At 38.3% G+C, this 20662-nt stretch overlaps 1 protein-coding gene across 2 annotated transcripts in view; it reads right to left on the bottom strand.

Annotated features, from left to right (window-relative positions):
- The window catches only part of PHEX (phosphate regulating endopeptidase X-linked), a 99851-nt gene that overhangs the window by 67772 nt on the left and 11417 nt on the right, over window positions 1-20662 (bottom strand). Inside the window, exons 1-7 of one of the 2 annotated variants that reach the window (XM_085559662.1) lie at window positions 11935-12076; window positions 11207-11293; window positions 9965-10191; window positions 6770-6838; window positions 6079-6195; window positions 2979-3062; window positions 2520-2665 (exon numbers count right to left, since the gene is read on the bottom strand). In XM_085559662.1, the coding sequence (XP_085415788.1) occupies window positions 2520-2665; window positions 2979-3062; window positions 6079-6195; window positions 6770-6838; window positions 9965-10191; window positions 11207-11216 (653 nt within the window). In that variant the 5' untranslated portion in view covers window positions 11217-11293; window positions 11935-12076. Of the gene's footprint in view, window positions 1-2519; window positions 2666-2978; window positions 3063-6078; window positions 6196-6769; window positions 6839-9964; window positions 10192-11206; window positions 11294-11934; window positions 12077-20662 lie in introns of those variants that run through there. The other variant, XM_021552941.4, reaches the window with a different exon arrangement.

Here is a 20662-nt window from a genome sequence, read left to right as displayed (position 1 = left end):
GGAAGGGATAAAGGGATATCAGCTCCTAATTAGTACCAGCACAGCTCTATCTCCCCTTTCACATGGCACAGCTGTACTGGAGCTCTGAATTGCTCATTTACATCACAGCTACACACACACATCTCTTCTTCCTGTAATAGGGACAAACCCCATAAAAATGAATTAGTACACCAAGAAGCTGAAGGAATCCCTGAAGACCCCTTACAAAGGTGTGACTTACTTCAGCACCAGACATGACAAAGGCTAGCTAACCCCAAGCTGGTGGAAACTCCTGCAGGCTATTTGCTGAGATTTTTGGGAAGCTTTTTATGGAGAGCCCAGCTCCTGGGCTGGAGTCACAGCAGTGCTCTGGCCTGGGGACTTCAGACTGACCTCTGGACACCACTGCACCTATTTCAAGCTCCACACAGCAACTTGATTATATGCAGTTAAGTAAAATTCTGCTAAACTACACCATGTCAATGTGCTCTCTTCTAGTAATACTGCCCCGTGAATGATTTCACAATTCAAGATTGCTCAGCAGGTTCCCTGAGGGAGAAATTTTTAATACAAGGATTGTGAGTCTGTACAGCTTGCCACCTCCAACACAAAGTGCTTTTGTAGCCTGACTTAATTTTCACTCCATTCTTTCCTCCACCTGAAACAAACTTCATTAAATACTTTACCAGATCACTGGGTAAAATACTGGGGCATGAGCCATCTTTTTGTGACATTTTAAATAGTACCCAGGCTAGCAGGGTGCTCATTCAGGAAAAGGACACACAAGGCACTGGAATAAAAGCTTAATCTAGGGATAGCCTTGTAACTGAAAAGAATATGAACTTGGTGAAAGCAACTGCTTTTCCTAATGGCACTCATCTCCTGAAATGATGATAAAATAATTACCATTATGAACACTGAAGCAAATCTAAAATTTTGAAATGCTTTTCTAGGAATTTCAGGTCTGGATATTTATAGTAACAAATCAAATTCATGTTGTTTACATTAAATAAATCTTTAAAATGTAATATGGAGAATAACAAATGAGATTACCTAAAATAAAATATCCTTATGATGCTTTCAAAGTTCACCCTACAAGGAAATGCTGAGACCTCATTGTTAGGAGTTCACCTTGAGGTGATTTCCTAATTTTCTCAGGCCAGATAGCAAGGTTACCTCTGAAGCAGACTCTGACATTTTAAGTAATGAACATTAGCACCTAATAGATAAACATGATCTTGGTTATCAGGCCTGGGCTGTTTGGATACATTTTACACACAAGAATTTGAAACCTGCTTGGATTCAGTTTAGCAGCATTTGCCAGTTTCTAACATTTTATGATGCAAATTTCTTAGGATAAGACTGGGCAGAAAACGCCTAAGTCATTAACACCTATAAAATATGCCCTGTGAATATACTGGAACTGGTTTTGTTCACCCTCTCCCCCTGACCTGTGAGGTCAGAAACCTGGTTTTGAGCTTTGCTAAAGACAGGCATTGCAATTATTTCTGATCATTACTCCGGCCTCCTTCTGCCAAGACACACAGGCTGGCTTAAATTCTCTTGAATACTCAGATTTTCCTTGAATAAGAAACTAATGGAAAAAGTCTCCAGGTATTTACTCTGTAGTTACAGAATATATTTGCATCTAAGTGTATTTGTATGCAGGGAATAACAAATTCCCTATTATCTTGCTAGATATGCATCCTCTAAATCACACATTTATACCCACTGACCTAACAAACTTTGAGTTAGAAAACAGGGACAGACAAAATAATTTTAAAAACTTTTTTTGATAGATTAATATTGGCAGCACTAATGCTACTTATCCAAATCTTTTTAAATAAAAGATATTTGATTATCTGTAGGCAAATCAGTAATTTTTATTTTTCTAATTGTTTGATTTGTGTGCTATTTTTACAGATAGTATGAATTAATGTAAGCATTCCATCACTAGTGCCAGAGAGAGACAATATAAGAATAATCTTTGTCCTTTTTTTCCTGAAATACATTTGGTTGTGGACATATTGTACAATCAGCACAGACTGATATTTGGGGATAGCATCAAGTTCAGTAACATGCCTCAGAGACCAAATTATCACAGAAATCCCCTAGAAGTCATCAGTAAGGATGTTTCAAATGGGATGGCATTTTTTCATTACTGATCAAAGCTGTCTTGCTTCTCCGTGCAAAGAACATATACCATGTTTAATTTGAGTTACCTGCATTTTACAGCTATGTTCTACAGGTGAAAAGGATTTTTATAAGATACAAGACCCTATAAAAGTAAGAGATGCTGAATGTATCTGGAAAGAGCAGCTTTACTGCAACCTGTGTTAACCATAGGAGAAATGTGTTGAAACTGAAAATTCTCCTGCTGTGCACAAGGTAATATCTAAATCCTTATTCAGACAAAACCAAACAGACTCTCTGCCTAGAGGCTTGATTACAAGACTAGCTGAAACTCATGAAAAAAAAATAGAAAAAGCCCAGCATTTGATGTCCCCTTACAAGTGAGTGAAACATCATAGGATCCTTACTTTTTCCTTTCATTTTCTAGTATCCTGAATAAATCTTTGAAGTACTGCGGAACACGGACAATCACGTTTTCTGAAGGACCTATATCTTTAAGCTCAGGATAGACTTTGGTGTCAATCACCTTCTTGATGTATCCCAGCCAGTCAAACTGCAATGACAAAGAGAAGGCTGGTTAAAGCAGATTATGGAAGTGAGATGATTTATTAACTAAGTTACTTATACCTTTAAAGCTAATTATTTCAATGCTTTACTTATTAAAATCTTAGAAACTATTGCACTTTCTCACTACATATGTTTTCAATCCTCATTAAAGTTGGAACTATATTTAAAATAACATATACTGTAAATGAGCACACACATTCTTAATGATACATCTTTAACATGGTGTTCTGAACACTAAAGACAGTTTTAATTATACAAGCCATATATTAAAAAAAAAATTTCAGTTATCCCCAACCAACCTGTGGAATCAAGGCACTAAGGTCCGATATGTTCATTTTATTGTACATCACCTCACTTGTTCGATTTTCATATGGAATCATGATCTGGTGAAGAAAAAAAATGCACAAAACCATCAAAACAAGGTTTATCCTGCAGGGACTCTTACGTCATTACCATCCTTCATAATCCCAGTGCAAAAATATCTCACCACCTGTTTTCCAAACATTTATGGCATTAGCCTCTGTTTCTGAGGATTGCATTTAACTAGAAAATATGGAACATATTTCCTTTTATGTTTAACTTATTACTGGGGAATTTAATGAACTGCATGTCTTCTTTGGATTTTAGACTAATTTAGCTTGGATTATGCTAAGGAAAAAACATATTAATACATAAGAGAGAAAAGTACACCTTGAGCATTAATACTTATTTTTATTATTAATATTTATTAATACTTATTCATTCCTTCATTCCTTCTATTGAATAGAAGCCAACTTCAGATTTAATAGGTCAAGTTTGAGATAGGTTCATCTTCATAACTGGAAGTGCATCTCATGCGTCAGATTTGAATATGTTCTTGCTAGGGCTTTATTCCACCTGGGAGAAGGGCCAGATACACACAAGTTTCTCCTCATTTCACCCCATCATCCTGATTTCCATAGCATGAAACCTGAGTATATAGGCCAGAAATTAATAAAGTATTTTCCAACCAGGCCTCTCATGTGGGTGAGCAGAGGAGACGGATCTCAAGTTCCTCTGCAGTGTCCAAGGATACAGCAAAAGAAATCCTAAATATGAAGCAAGACCTTTTATGACTGACAAGAGGGACATGCAGACTCCAAGACACTGTGGAGTGTAGTTCATAATAGTAAAACAAACAAAGTACAGATACAGCTCAAAAATTTCTCAATGTTCAAGAGAAATAAAAATTCCCAATGGCAATTCCAGCCTGCTGTAAGGTAAATCTTATACAACAGGCTGCATGCTGGGCAGTCTAAAGGACAGAGATTGACACCTGACTAACCAGATCACTGGCACTTCTCCAATCAAAATTCTCCAGTAAGTGTTTATGGTTTTACTATTGCCCAAGCCAAGGGGAAAGAAACTTGCTTTATTTTCCCTTTCTGCAAATTTCATTTATCTGAAAAATCTTTAAACACTTCTTGAAGCCATTTACTCCCTTCCTCACAAAACTTTCCCTCCTGCTCCAGTGATTCAAACTTAATAAAAATCTTCCTTGTACACAACAAGCTCTCTCAAAGCATGCCACTCCTTCCTATTCTTGCTGCCTCTTCCTGAGCATAGAAATTCTCCATTATATATGGAAAAATGAAAAAATGCAGAGGAACACAAGATACAATAAAACCTCCAGGAAGAAACAGGACTACATCCATCACAGTAAGATGTTCATATAATCATTATGTTTATTAGGGTTTATGCAACAATCCACGTCTATTGACTGATGCCTAATATCTTGACAGATGTTAGGAGGATTATCCTTACTAAAATAACCTGTAAGCAAGCATGACTTGTTGCATAATGATGTGCATTACTGATGCTGAGGGTTGTTACATGATCCACGTCATCTTGTATGGCAGCTTCATTTACGTACTTTGTGGATTAATGCTCTGTAAGACAATTGTTAAGCAAAGCATTAGAGCTACCACAGCTAAGGATACCTCTTCTTATGCCATCACTGATAAACAGAACAAATATGTACTGTTTTTCAAGTGTGCTGGGTCACAAGGAAGTATTTGTGCTTTAGTCCATCCATGCTAAATAGCTGCAAATGAATATTGGGCTTGGCTTAGATGATTGACAAAATTTCCTCCCCTTCAGCAGAGAGATGGAAATACTGATTGGCTGCTATTGTGGGTGGCCCTCACTTCTGTACAAACACACATTAAGAAGTATCCTGTAGACTGCAAAACCAGAATCCAGATAAAAGACACCTGCTGCATCACCTGTCCTATGCAGCAGATTTCTATGCTAACAGAAGACCAGCATATCACAGGGATAACTTCTTTCCTTGCACATATGAAGAAGGAATACTCAGCTCAGCTGGCAGTTCTGCAAACCAGCATCAAGTCTATACCCTTACTTTTGGTGGTTTCCCAACACTGAGGCCAACCCTTCTCTTTAGTTTTAGTAAAGGTTGAAATGATAATGAAGTTGCCGCTCCCATGAGTGGGATTCCTGTAGTAGCCACACTGAAACAGAGGTATAGAGAAGCAAAAACACTCCTTCAATCTGCACTAATCCTGTGGTATAAATTAAACTCCTTGCAAAAATGTCACCAAGTAAATGTCAGAACCAAGCACCAGATTTAAATATGCTAAACTTTACTATCTATATCCCCTAAATTAAAATATCCACTCTCCCAGACTACTCCATGAAAACACTTCAGGAGCTAAGGATGGTACTGCTGTAAACACCACCTCTCACCACCAAGATCCAATATCCCACCTAAGTCTTGCACTGCTTTTAGACTGTTCCACAGAGAATAAGCCCAGTCTGCTTCTTAAACAACAAAGTAATATATTTTTAACACAGGTGCGTGGCAGGAGCTCAGATTCTACACAGCTTCAAAATTATAGAAACACTTAGGTTGGAAAAGGTCTTGGGTTATGTCATATTTTTCCAGCTGACCAGTGGGTACCAGTGAACTGGGGTAGATGCGCTTCAGCTGGGATATTGATCTCATCACCTTTTTGGAAGGAGAAGCCCAAATTCGTATGGGACCATCCTCAGGCACTTCCACAGTTTCTAACACATCAACAGCCCCTGTATCTCTGTTGCCATATGGGTCTCCATCTCCCAACTCCATGGAGATGGCAGACCAAAGGACCTTGCTAATACACCATCCCTTAAACATTGCCATGCCACCCCCAGGCTTGCCTCTGGTCAGCCTGGCTGACATTACAATTTAAAACACCAGGGGTTTCTGGCTAAGGTTTTTGCCCTGAGAATAAAATTTACAGTTTAACAATTAACTAAGGGAGAAATATTATTCATCCTTTCTTCATCAGGATCTGCTCCTTCTGCTTCTAAAATCTCTTTGCTAATGCTGTTGATACAATGGCTTTTCATTTCAAGAGAGGATTAGATTAGATTACCAACCTCTGCTATTTTAACTTCCAGTTTTAGAACTGATTTCATATCAGATTCGGCTCGGGAGGCATTTGCACCCAGAAGCACTGCTGTATCAACCATGAACTTCAAAAAGGCATCTCGGTACTGCAAAGAAAGAGGAAGACTGAAATGACAACAGGATTTGCTCTTGAGAAAATTTGCTCTTGAGAGTTGCAGCAAGAGACCAGAAATGCCCAGGTATAGAAAGGGGTATATTATTTTCATGCCTTATGAACCAAGGTTGTGCTTTCCTTACCTTGAATGGCAAGCAAGTTAAAAAGGAGAAATAACACTGTAAAAATACCGTGTATGACAGAGACAACTGCTGTGGTTCAGGGAGTACAAAACTCAGGAAATGCAAATGACATTCTGGATTAGACGGACAATATTCAGCTCATACAAATGGATTAGACAATGTGTAAAAATGCACACCAATATTTTAAGCCAACTAATACAGTAACCACCATGGGACAGAAGTACTTGCATACAAGTGCAAGCTTCACTTAGGAAACTGCAAGAGTATTTGATAGAAGTGTGTTTTCTGCTAGAAACCCTGCAAAACCCAAATCCAAACAAAGCACAACCTTTTCTCAGTTTGGAGCTCAACAAAAACAAAACTAACAATTAAAAAAGATGGGGGGAATAATGGTGGTTCTATTTTTCAGCTGACAATACTTACAGATTTGGCTTCTGTAGTATTTTCTAGATAATCCTCTCGAGATGCCAGAGAGAGGCTTGCTTGATCAAGCTGTTAAAAAAAAACACAAAGTAACATTTAACAGCTAAATTCATCAGATTCAAAGATAAATTGACAAGCAGCTTTGGAAGAGTTCACATTTTTCTGAGTTGTATGCAAATACCCAACATATAAAACACTGCACCAGTCTGAGTTGGACAGGATTTCAAAACAACAGGAAAATGCTATGCTGTGCTGACAGGAATTAGCTAAATCACATTACTGTGGTCTGGGGAGCCTCAGATGACCCCTGCAATAGCTAAGCCACCTAAAGAAAAGAATCACAGGTGTGATTTAGCTGTTTAAAACAGCTACATCAGTGAGTAGGAAATGCAAAAGGACAGGGCCTACAGGATCAAAGCACAGGTGCTGATGACTGTGCCTGTTTCAGGGGTACAGGAGTCAGCTTGGGACCACACCAGTCCAGTGTATGCACCAAATACCCCCGAGGTGCTGCAGCATGAGAGCTGCTGTCTATCTGGGAGGCATCATCAGATTTTTGTGACTGAAGCTGGGGTTACACTTTTGAGTTTCACCCTAGACCAGCACCGGGGCTGTACTCAGTCTTCTGAACAGATGAACTGAAACTGAAGTGCCAGCCAGGACTGCATGCACAGGATACTGTTATATCCCCAGTACCTTAGCTAAAGGTGTCTGGTAGTCCAGAAGGATCTTTGACCTTCATTTACCTTTTCCATCTAAACATGGATCAGATTTTCTGGTCTACATTCACCCTAATACTGGAATTAGACCTGAAAGTTTGAGATCTGCATTTAGTGTTTTGAGTAAAATATCTACATGGGAATATTTGCATACTGTTTCAAATTCCTAACCAGGAAGAACTCACTACACAGTATGTATTTTATAATAATTACTAGTAACTGAGATTTCCCAGAACTTTTCAATGTAATCAACTTAGGTTAGGGTATGGAAGCCAAAGCTGAAAACTTCCATTAACCGTCTTCCAAACTCTGAATAAGATACAGATTGGAGCAGAAGCAACTTCTTAGATGTTCTAAACAGTTTTGGTTTGATGCTGCAATTGTTTTTAAAAGGTAAGTCTAGTGACAATAGACTGTATTTATTCATACAATTCATATAAGTCTTATTTAATCTAAGTACTTTAGGCTAATTGATTTATATTTCACATTTTCTACATGTGAAAAATAAATAAAACTTAGAATTTTAAGTGCATGAATAAATGTAATCTTTTCCTCTACATAACAAACTATCCTGAGAAAGGAGTTATTGTGATGCTCAGTGCAATTCTCATTCTTTGAAAAACAGCATCAGTTTCTTTTCTCAGCACAATGATGCAAAAAGAATATACTCATATTTTTTTGTACATGTGTCTTTGCAATAGTTAACTTCAGATTATTTGGGGAATTTCAATTATGTGACTGTTACATTAAATGCTCATTCAAATTCCCTGGTCTTAGAATTAGATTTGACAGCATATTAAACCAAGAGAGCACAAATATGAGAAACAAACAAAAAATGTTAACCAACAGCTTCAGCATTCATGAAAAAAAAAAAAAGAAAAAATATCATGCTGAATGCTGAACAAAGTTTTATTTGGAGTTTCCACTTCTTTTATGACCCATTGATGGTTTTGCAATGCTGAACAAAAATAATTTTGCAATAAAGCCATTTTTACAAGAAGATTGAAATACACTGTGGTACATCTACACCCCAGGGAATTTGTTAAAACATGGACAAAGTACAGCAGTGGCTTTGCATTCTGCAGATCAAGGTCCGAATCAAATTAACATCAGAATACCCACAGAATATACGTCATTTATAGCATGTAGTGCTTCAGTTAGATATTTAATTCCTAGGTGCCCCTAAGCATCGTCAGTGAAGGTCCTGCTGGTTGTAAATAATTTCCAAGAGACCAGCACTGAGGGTGCTCCTGCCCAGCCATTTGCTGACAGGAGACTTGAACTGAAATATTATGACAGGAGACACTCAGATAAGCATCTCCCTGATTCTATAGCTTCAGTTCTTTTGAGTGAGTCTCCAGCTGAAGAAAACCTGACAGGATCTCAACAGCATTGTAGCAGAATGAAACCTTTAACACAGCAAACTGTTGATCTGCTGCTGATTATTCAGGAAAATGTCCTAGAGATGAAGGAAAGTTACCCTTCAACTTTATGCCAGTTAAATGCCTCAGTCAAAAGACACATGGAAGAACTGACTTAGAACTGTCCAGTACCACCACAGTCCCTAAATACAATGTATTCTTGGCTACATTCCTACAGCTAGCCAAGATGCTTGCAAAATAAGGATCTGAGATCCTTTTTTTTGCTGTGATGAATGCCATCGTAACTTTCTTATTTGTTCCTTCTCTCTTGCTTTCATGAACTATTTTCTTGTAGCCATGGAGGGAGGGTCTGCTCTGGCTTCTCATCTGAAGTTCTTAAACAACAATGCATTTGGCTCAGGCACTCAGTCTTGTCACAGTTATACAATTTTATCTGGAGTTTTGTCAGACTACAAGGAGACAACATTTCTTAAGTCTTTTTCTTACTAAACTGTTATTTAATGCCATGCATTGTTAACAATTTGGCAATGTTTTGGTCTAAAAGCAATTTCAGGAAAAATTCAATTGGTTTAAAAGCAATTTCAGGTCTAAAAGCATTTCAGGAAAAATGTGAATTCTCTTATTTCACATTTAAAAGCACTTGGGATAGATCTCTCTTTTAAGATGCTGTATAAGCACCAGATTAAGTGTTTCCATCTCAAGAAAAACAGCTCGAGTTCAAAATCTCTGCTACTGATGGACCATTTTTCATCCTTACAGACAAAAAGTCTTCTTCATGAAACCGATGAGTCATAAGCAGCACACAGAATTAGATACTGAGTTCTGATTCTCCTGCACATAGACCCTGGCTATTGGTCTACTGGGACATTTTTATGGGTTTTTTCCATTTGAAAGAAGAAAACCTGTACAGAAATACTTTTCAATAGCATGTGGTTGCTAGTGACTTCTACATTCCCATAAACAGGCACCTACATGCATCTGTAAGCCAGCAGATAACAACAATCAAATGTAAACATTTGGTACGTAAATGTGTTTTAAAAAAAGAGACCATAAAACAGCATGCAAAGTGACCTGTTAGAAATGCTGCACTCTACCTTCAGGATATAGCGGTGGGAGATTTTGTCATCGGCAGCCACATACAAACGGATGAAGACAGAGCTGCTGTATTGGCCACGAAGAGTTGCCAAGGCTTGGACCAAGCTGAACTTCCTCTCTGACCACAGTCCTTCAGGCCCAATATTGGATTCCAGCACAGGCCAGCGGAAAGGTGAATGCTTCAGGATACTTAACAGGGGTTTCACATCGGCTTTTTCAATTTTATCTGAAATGCCCAAGTGTAACAACAATTACATTCCAGACAATTCAAGTCCAGCAGCAGCCACACAAGACAAAGATTTATTGGCATCGATTGACTTCCAGGCAAGGCAATCACAATAGCTGAAACTCAAAGCCTCTGCTCTGCCTGTGAGCAGGGCAGCATAGAAGTCCAACCCTGTTTATCTGTATCAAGAATAAGAGAGGCAAGTCAGCACATTTCCAAAAAGGCAAAGGATAGAATTAGGTAAATTTTTTTAAAAAACACTCTTTGCTTAGGAACTAGCATAAAAATTTTACTGGTTTTAGGGAAATTTTGGGGGTTATTGCTCATAATCAAGTCCAGAGGGGCAATATCTGGGCACCAAGGTTATAGAGCAGGCTGTCTCACTTGCTGGCAGTCAGATGGGCCATGCTGTGTGCAGGAAATAAATCCTGAAATAGTCAGAAGGACAAAGGGGACTTCCAAGCCTTCTTTCACCTGTGTAGCTACCTAAGAGTAGTGATATATCCCGAATTAGTGAACATTACCTTACAGCATTTACAAACTGAGGAAAAGCACTCTGCTAACATGGCTAACTTTCTTGACATGCAGATACCAAAGCTAAAGAGTCAGGACTGTCTATACCCAGCCCTGGGGTAGTGTTTTGATTAAACAGATTTAGAGAAATGTAGAAGGTGATGAGCAACAGGCACTTGAAAATATCAGTATGAGAATTTCATCAGAGTATTCCTCTGATTTAATAACCCCAGGCACTAACCCCACAACCGTGGGGCACAGTTTAACATCCTTTTGCACAGATAAATATCTCTTCACAGTTCTGACAAGCAGAGGTTTCTCTAAAACTGACTTGCACCTGAGTGTATCACAGTCTCAGTTCACAGCTTCAACCCCTGCTGAATCCATATCAGTACAATCCATGCATCTGCATAGAGCTTCACAGAGCTCTGCAGAGAGACAAAAGCCTGCCTTTATAAATGCAGGAAATGCATCTGTGACCTCCTCAAATCAATCTACCTACCCTCATTCATGCAGGATGCATAAAGGATCTTGGCCTTCTGTACAGCTTCACTGTCTCGTCTTTTGCTGATGGGTTTCTCTAGCAATGCTGAAAAAAACAAATAATTTTTTTCAATACTTTGGAAAATGCAGACACTGCTTGCCTGTTTCAGCATTTTGTATAATCACAGGATTTGTTTAATTAATTATGAGGCTCCATGTGTACTTTCTTAAGTAGTAGCATAAACATAATTGCAACTTTTTCAATCCCCAACAGAGAAGGATTTTTTACTTATTTATTTTAAAAAGAACTGATATAAAGCACTAAATGATCGATGCAGCTTGTTACTCATCCTCACAACCAGCTACCCTCAGCAAATAGAGATGACAGGCAGTTGTGGGGTGAGGGTGGGAACCAACACACAGAGAAGGGAGTCAGGAATTTTTTCAAGTGGCTCAGCTTCTGGTGCTGGTACATGATGAAATCAGGACCTAACAGAGAAGGTTACAGGATCCCAGGAGCAAGCTGTAAATCAGCCACGATGCAGCTGCAGATACAAAGTACAGTGGCTGAATGCAGAGGCAGCTGAGCTTCAGAGAGATATATCAGCCCAGGTGCTGCACAGCACAAGCACTTCCACGGCCAAGAGAAGCAGGGAACTCTTGAGCACAGCACAGGAATGGGGCTAGCAAACTCTGTTTGACCTCATCTGGTTTTGCAAGACCCAAGCAGGTCCTGCACAGCCTTACCTTAATGTTACTGGGACCACTGGATGGAGTGGCTTTGCTGGTATCAAGTCCCTCCTGTGGTGTGGTCAGCCAGAGCTAAAAAGCCTTGAAAAATTCCAGACTCCATTCCGTGCACCAACGTACCACCCAGGGCTCAGTGCAAGTGCAGTGCAGTGCAAGTGTGCTGAGCAGCATGCCCCACACAAAAGGGGGAACAAAGAAAACAAGAGTCCCAGAGGCCTGTGAATGCAGAGAACCACTGAGACTCCATAACACCAGCCAGGGCAAGACAAAAAGCCCTATTGCCCAATTCTTTTGCTTAGACAATTAAGAGATTTAATGACATTATTCCCTCTTAGTTATGAATAAGATTTTTCTATAAAAATACCTGTGGAGAGGATAGCTTTGGTTTCAAATCCTCAAATATTTCCCAATTTATTAAATATAATATAATGCAAATAATATATATATATATATATATATGTTCAGTGTGTACAATTCATAGCAGCATAATCAGACCTGTTCACATTTTTAAATGGCATTTTGAAAGAAATTATACATGAGTCCTTCATAAAACTAAGGATTAAAATCTTCCCTCTCATTACAGCCATTACAATAATTTCTGTCTTTGCCAGTGACCTGTACAACCATGAAATTTTGAAGCTAATAAAATCCAATGGCTAAAGCTCAAGAGAGAAACAGATTATATGAGCCAATAAAATCAACTCTAGAGATACAACTGCATCAAATTGTGTTAAAATCAGACCTGATGTTTTTCCATCAAACCATTTCATTTTTGTGACATCTACCCCATCTCACTACTGCAAAGAGTGAGGTGGGGTAGATGGTGCCAGCTTGCACAGAATCCTTTTATGAAGACAATTCTCAGTTCTGATAACATAAAATCCAGTGATCAAATATGAAAGACTCAATAAGATGCTTGAATCCTGTGGACACTGAAATAGAGGGTGTGATCCATGGATGGTCTTTAGGCTGTGGAGATTTCCCAGCCTTAACCTCAAGATTTCAGAAAGATTTAGAAGCTCAAACCTGGACCACTGCTCACAATCACATGATTTCTACACTAGCTAGTATAAAATCCAAACACAAGATTTAGAAATTTGCTTCTTATTTAATTCACAAATACATATAGATTTTATGTGTCCTTGAGTATTTAAATTCTTACAGATGAATAGCAAGAAAAGGCAAGAATAGGAAGAAAAGGCAAGAAGCACAGCATACTGATCAAAGATATATGTAATCAATTAGTCTGTCTAGAGGTTGCTTATTCATGGAAAGAAAGTCACTACTGTGATTGAAATCTATGTAGGCCTATCAAGCTCTCTTTAAATTAGCAAGATTGGGTCCTGTGAGCAGCCTGGCTGCAGCTGCAGGCTCTGACAAACCCACTCCATACAGAGCTATGTTTGTGTGGGTCTGTGCACGGAGCTCTGCAGGGCAGCAGCTCAGTCTGCTCTCCCAGGGCTCTGCAAGCTGAACAAACCTGCCCCAGGGCCATCCCACGCTCTCTGAGCAAGGGAAATGCCAGCCAGTGACATACAGAGAGCAAATTCAGCCTGCCTGAAAAAATTCACCTGATCTATAGCTGCTGGGAGAATTGTCTTTCCACTTTAGAAAACTGTAATGCTTCAGATATTTTCTGTTTTGATGCCAAAATGTAAGCAAAACCAATGTTGTCTTTCAAGGGATAGGAAGAGGAAAGACCACCAAAGATCAGTTAATGCTGCACCTCATAAGAAACCACAGATTTGCTGTTAAATTCTTTTGTGTTTCCAAGCTCCACCTCTCATGCCTCACTAAGGAATTGTGTGTGTTCATACAAATCTACGGAGAAGTTCAGCCTGATAGGCTTTCCTTAAGCACAGTTTCCTTAAACTTTGACTTAGTTAGGGAGATCAGGACTACCAACATTTTGACTAAAACAGCTCACTTAGCACTAAGAAGGACACTGAGCTTCTTCTTGGAGCTGTCTTGCTTGCTTGCTTTCTGTTTTCTTGTCTGTTTTCTTGTTTCAAACTAAAAGTTCTAATTCCTTAAAGCAATCTTCCATTTTAGAACACCATTTTTTTACCTCTAAAGAAGAATTGTTAGGAATAAATAGTTTTGATCAGATTAGGAAATACACATCAAGCATCCAACAAAATCTGCACAGGTTAAAAAGAAACCATAATCTAAGCTGATTTCCACACATCTGAAAATGCACAGAACTGTTATTAATATCAACCAAAATTTAACAATTTATTGCTGCTACTGAGTTATACCATTAGCCTGCCTGCAAAGCAGAATATCATAACCTAAAATCACCAGGACAAACAATATGAACCAGCATAGCTTAAGCCAGTTGAATATACAGTTTGAATCCCATTTCCTTAGCCAAATATCAAGGGTATGTTTGAATAGCTTTTAGCAAAACAGTTAACTTTAAGTTACATCTTTCACTTTCTTCACTTTTAAATTATTTCTGAAGTCATTTTCTTTAGGATAAAAAAAGATCTTTGCCTCAATCACTGACCTCAGCACCTCATTGTTCATGTTTCCATATGCACAGGATGCCCAAATGCAAGATTTCTGTTTTTTGTCACATAAAACTTAGTTATGGCAAGTGTCAACACCTATTAGCAATTGCACTTCACAGTGCTGTAATAACATAACTCATGTCATTAAGCAGCTACTACTTCAGTCAGAAACTGGCTAAAGGTGTTCATGATATCCAAAGCTTCCTGAGGCTGCAAATGGCTTCATCATTCACTTTCTTTCATAAAGGAGATGAGGGTGTAGTCAAGGTTCTTGAACTTCTGTCATCCCAGGTCTGGCAGGTTTGCACCATTGCACTCCCTGACTGTCATATAAAACACACAGATTAAGCATCACCAGCAAAAAACCACTCCATAGCTGGGAGAGATCTTTATTTGTCCAAACTGGAGATGCTCAGATATACAGTGAAGGAATAAAAGGCACATCTGTGGGTGGGGAACTGGGAAGGAAGGAAGAGAGTTTATACTGAGTTGCCTTCACATAGTTCTTTTTCAGGGCAAGAGTGCTAAAAAAGGCCAGCTTCCTGTGGTTTCCTACCCTTGAGTAAATAGCAATCATCTGCTGTTAAAAGTGAGAGCAAGGCACATTACAAAGTAAGCTTTGCACGTGTGTTTATTTAACTGCATACTATTCTAAAGCTGCTAAGGATAATCTTGTGGCTAAGTGTTACCTTTAATCTTACTTTCCATTTCCAGCCCGTGTTGATTTTCCAGCCCACTGTCTTGCGCAGCTTCACTTTTGTTTTCTACCATCATATTTTATTTATGGCACCAAGAAATCCCATACCTTTCCTTCTTCTGACTTGGACTGCATGAAAAAGGATTGCAATGCCAAATTTTCAGAGAAAAGAAACATGCACACCATTCATTCAGATTAGAAGTATTGATTTCATTTATCAGTGTCCTGATCAGATTGTATATATACTGTACCCTATCAGACAGTTTTCTATATATATTGTTGTGTTGAAATCCTGATAAATACTGTGTTATTCATGAGGTTTATTTCCTATTCTAGTGAAAAAATAAGTTTTCTCTGCACTTTTCAACCCTAAATATAGAGAAATATCTAGTTGGTAAAGACAGTAGCATTTCTTCCATTAGTTTTTGTCCTTATCCTTTTACAAACATTTCCTCTGTTTGGAAAATGCAAGCTCAAGTGTTTGTACAGTGATATCTGACAATGATCTGAAATATATTATAATGCTTTGTATCTTAAAGAAAAAGAACTCCATGTGCAAACATCCCCCAGGGAATATGCATGGACTGTAAAAAAAACAAAAATTATACAAAAACCCCAAGGGACATCCTATTTCCTGGGAAGTTGTAACCCTGGAGGACTGAAAAGCTAAAAGCAGACAATAATTCAGTGTGAACTCCCAGGGCAATGCTAGAATAGACAGGAGTCTTGGATTGCAAAACCAGAGGAGTATCAAAGTGGGGAGATGATCTTAATATGTACACAGGCTGGTGAGACAGACTGGAACACAGCCTGCCCTTTGGCTGTTGTCTGAGCTGTAAAAACAATGTTGGACAGTTGGACAGAGGGCAGAAAAATATCAAAACAATTGGGTTTTTTTTCTTTGGAGGGTGTGGCTTGAGAAAGAGAAGGGAAGGACAAAAAAAGCATGCAATGAGGGGACATGATTTTTTTCACAAGAGATGTGAAAGGGTGATGGGATCACAATATCAAAACACCTTTAGAAAATGCTTGGTGCCAGAGAGGTCTTTAGTCTATGGCAAAAAGGCAGAAAGAAAGCCAATGGTTGAACGATGAAGACAAATTCATCAGTGACAGTGATTAACCACCGGAACCAGCAACCAGAGAAGATAATGGCTTTTCTGCCCCTTAATATTTTCAACATGCTTTTTTGGGAATAAACTTTACCCCAAAGTCAATTATATTTCATCCCAGTGCAATGCTGAGCTGCATTACATGGGCAATGTAATTGTCTGTGACACAAAAAAGGTCATAGGAAACAATCTAGTGGTTACTCCTGCAATTGCACTCTATACATTTAGGATACAGATCTCAAAGCACTCTTAGGCATGACAGAGCAAGGAGACACAGCCATTATCCATTGTTGCAGATAAAGAAAGTGAGCCACAGATTATTACTTATCTAACTAATGTCAGGTTCCAAGTGACTGGAATAGTGCTCCTTTATGAGCATAAAGCTTGCTGAACTTGATCCACACACTCAAAGAGCTTGATCCTTTGGAGACAGTGAATGCCCCTCAGCCTCTTTAATTTCAGAGACAGTGGGAGTTGCTTGGCATACTGACATGATGCTCAGTACTAAACTGAAAGCAGCTCATAATGCATTTTTTTTTGGGACCAGATTCAGAAAGCAGCCCAAGGGCCTACACATTCAGCAGGTTTATTTGTAAATATCCAATGACAGAGAATTTCTCTTTCAATATTTGAGCAATAAAGACTCTGCTAGTCATCCTGCCCTCACTGTGCTCTGCAGCTATAAGAACTAACTTACTTGAGAAGTTGAGAAGAATAATTAAAAGAGCTGTTCCCATCTCCAGCTATCAGTGACAGCCTTTGTTTCCTCCCTAAGTTAGCCCTATTCTGTGCTACCTCTGTGAAAAAACAAAATCCAAGTTATCTTTTGAAAAATTGCACATGGTCCTCTGATGCCAACAGCAGGTCCTTGTAAGGATGTTCTGTGAGGAATTATCTCTTAAATGCAGAGAAAAACCTTTTCAAACCTTGGTTGGTGTTTAGCAATCAAACCAAACACACAAGACATGTGTGCAGAATGTCATTCCTTGAGGTCCCTGAACTATAAAATAATTATGACAAATCTAGTCCTCCTTAAAAATGTCTAACTCTTAATTCCCATATTTGCTTCACACTTAAGAGGTATGACAAAAGAGTTCCTGAAAAGTAACCTCTGAAACCCAAGTATCCAACTGCACCTGTGCCACTGGGGTTGTTTAGCCCTCCAACTGCATCATGAAGCCATTGGCCCCTCTTTGAACTCTCAGCACTCTGAATTTCAGAAGACAAGGTCAGTATGGTTCACAGAGCAAAGATTTGGCCAAGATGCCAAAGGGCACACAAAAAACTTTGAAACCACACTGCTATTACAGATATCACAGCTAGACAAATGTACAGTCTGAAGCAACATAAGCTTACACATTCCAAGAGTGATAATTTTGGAATGGTTTGGGGCCAGCTGACATTCATTTAGAGTATCTGGTTTCCAATTCCTCCTTTTCAGAGTTCAAAGTGAAGGAGAGCTGGCAGTGGTAAGTATCATTGTGCCTACGAGGGGCATAATGTCCTACCCCAAAATAAAAGCACTGGCCACAGCATATAAAATTATACACAAGACTGCTGAGATCATTTGACCAATGGTAACATTCCTGTCTTGATACATGAAAATAAGAATTTTACTAGTCTGCAACATTCCAGGTTGCAAAATAGTCAGAGAAGAAAATCTGATACATATATTTTTATTCTCATCAGTTGGGAAAAGGGACTTATACTGGAATGGGATCTAGAGGGGAGAGTGAAGAATATTGTATATGTATGTATGTATGTATGTATGTATGTTCTAAATGGAAGTGATAGACTTAATTGATATTTCAAGCTGAACATATTTCTTGGAACAAGACAAGTATCATCAAACCAAGATTATTCTTAGAGTTAAATCGGTTCCCTCAGGGCACTCTTGAAAAAGACATGGACATCTGCTGTAGGACACAACATTTAATGTTTCAGCACAACTTTATCCCTCTTAGCAGGTTAATAGCACAGGTCAAACTCCCACACAAATGCACCTGCCCAGCTTCCATTTCAGAATTGTTTTGCATCTGGAAGCCTTGGAAGAAGAGCAAAGCAAGATCTAGTCTGCCTGGAAAATACCACAGAGACAAATCTCAGTGGAGGTGCAGATACCTGCTTACAGTTCTCATCTGACACCAGTGCAACCCAACCTCAAACACATCATTTCAAGGCCTCAATACATTCCTTTATGTCTTTAAAACACAAGTTCTGCTGAGAATGTCTCCTGATAGGCAACTTAAGTGTGCAAAATCACTTCTTTCCTCTAGTAGAAATTGATAGCAATATTTGGTTTCTGAGGGTTCCCTAAAATATGAGCTTAACTAAATTTATTTGTTTTTTGTAAACTACTAGTAGAGCTAATTATTCTGTAGAGCTTCTTGCTAGTTCACGTATCTTATGCACAGTCTGGCATGAGAAGTCTGGAGTCCTTTTCCCCACCAGACACTTTATTAGAAGTGAACTGCAAATAATTTGTTTTCAAATAAAAATTTGTTTCCAAAAGTCCAAAATATGAAAATACACAATCTAAAGATAAAATTTTTATTCCCTTGCAAATAAACAAGCAAAAAAAAGTGATGAAAAATGTTCTCACCACCATAAATAAATTAAATAATTGCTAACTTGTTACTGACATTAAGGATCTTCTTCCTTTTCTTTGTGCATTGGTGGCTGCAAAGAATTCTCCATTTCAGAGCACAGGAAAGGAAGCATCTAAGCCTTATGCAGTACAAAATATATTTCATTGCATTTTATAAATATGTATTTTGAATTTCTGATTAATTATAGTCCATATTTCTCTACTGTTTGCAAAATATATATATGGGAGAACAAGCTAGCATCAAAGGCTTGCAAAAAAGTCTTTCTCCATATGCTTAAAACTATCCTTGCCTAATTAATGCTTTTTGCTTTGTGTGTCTAAAGTAAAATAAGATAGCAAATCAATACAACTTTCTGGTGCTTATAATGCAGTTTTTAAATGCTTCCAAAGTACACCTTATTTCCACTTTCGTGGCTTTTGTATTCCCAGTCTTAACTAGCCTTAACCAGAAGTCTTAACCAGGTTCTACTTCTTTCTTACGTTTCTTCTCTCAGTTCCTCATTGTTAATAATCAGGTCACCAGAATCATCTTACTGGAGTACATAAGTGATTGAAATAATCACTCAAAGCAAATTTCATAATGGCAAACCCCTTATTCAGACAGGAATATGAAATAATGCAGAGCACTAGCCTCCTCTCAGATTGCCCTACACCTGCTGTATTGCATATTCCCACTTTTTTGGAAGGCAGAACCACCCAGGATGTCAAAAGATGGGGTCATTAGTCACTTTTGGAAGGCCTGGTGTTGGCTTACATAGCTTCAGATATGCCTTAGATATTAAATATAAAAGTTTCCATATTTTCAAACAAGCAACTAGTTTATTTTTGGTTTCTTCTTTAATAAAACTACCAGTGTATTCTGCACCTCCATGAGTTCATTCCTCAGAATGGCCCTTGTGGAGCTGATGCTTTAATCTAGGTCTGTCTTGCTTTGATAAACTGTGTCTCCCTCCTGCCCTTGTTTTATTTTTTGAGCTGAGGGGAGAGGATGGGTTGGTGGTTGGTTGGAGGGAGAGAATTTAGTTTGTTTGCTTTTTTTTCATTGTTTTGGTTTTTAGGGGGTTGGTTGGAGTTTTTTGTTTGTTTGGGGGTTTTGTTGGTTTTTCTTAAAGGTATTTAATAATGATCAAGACACCAGTTATCAATTCAGGAAGCTATCTTTTTTATTTGATGCAATTAATGTCCATCAGCCAATTTCTTGATGGCAGCATTCATCTCATCATGGATGGAGCAGTTATTCTAGAAAATAACGGTCCCTCATTATTAATTTTTCTGATATTCCAATGGAACATTTAGATCATTATGAATTAATTTTTAACTCACAAGGATGTAATTAATATGAATATGTATTCCCACAGGAATTCATTACAATCTTGTAATTAATCAATTCATATAGGTTTTAGTTCCCAAGGAACATAAACCAAGTAGAACAAAAAAATATTCCCAAATACAAATTTAATTTAAGGATTCTCTATTTAGACATATAAACCTAACTAATATACTGACATTCTAGGGTTCCTCCTCACCCCTTGAAAAGAAATTCTTCAATTCTTTCCTTGAATATCCATTTTAGCAGTATGGAAGTTCTCACACAGCTGTGCTTACACAAATGCTTCCTAATGCTGTTCAGTGCCCTAATACATAGCACATTTCCAAAACAGAAATGTTTGTTTACAGTTTCAGGATTTTGTAAATCCTCTGAGTCTGTATATCAAAAGATAAGCCCATCATGTGAGTTCCTCCAAAAGTCAATGTAACTGTACACAAACTGTGACCAAACCAAAAATTGTTTTAT

The sequence above is a fragment of the Lonchura striata genome, chromosome 1 (assembly GCF_050655825.1).
Source record: "Lonchura striata isolate lonStrDom1 chromosome 1, ASM5065582v1, whole genome shotgun sequence".
NCBI lineage: Eukaryota > Metazoa > Chordata > Aves > Passeriformes > Estrildidae > Lonchura > Lonchura striata.
Note: the sequence above shows the minus strand (reverse complement) of the source record. Positions and strands in the feature narration are given on the sequence as shown.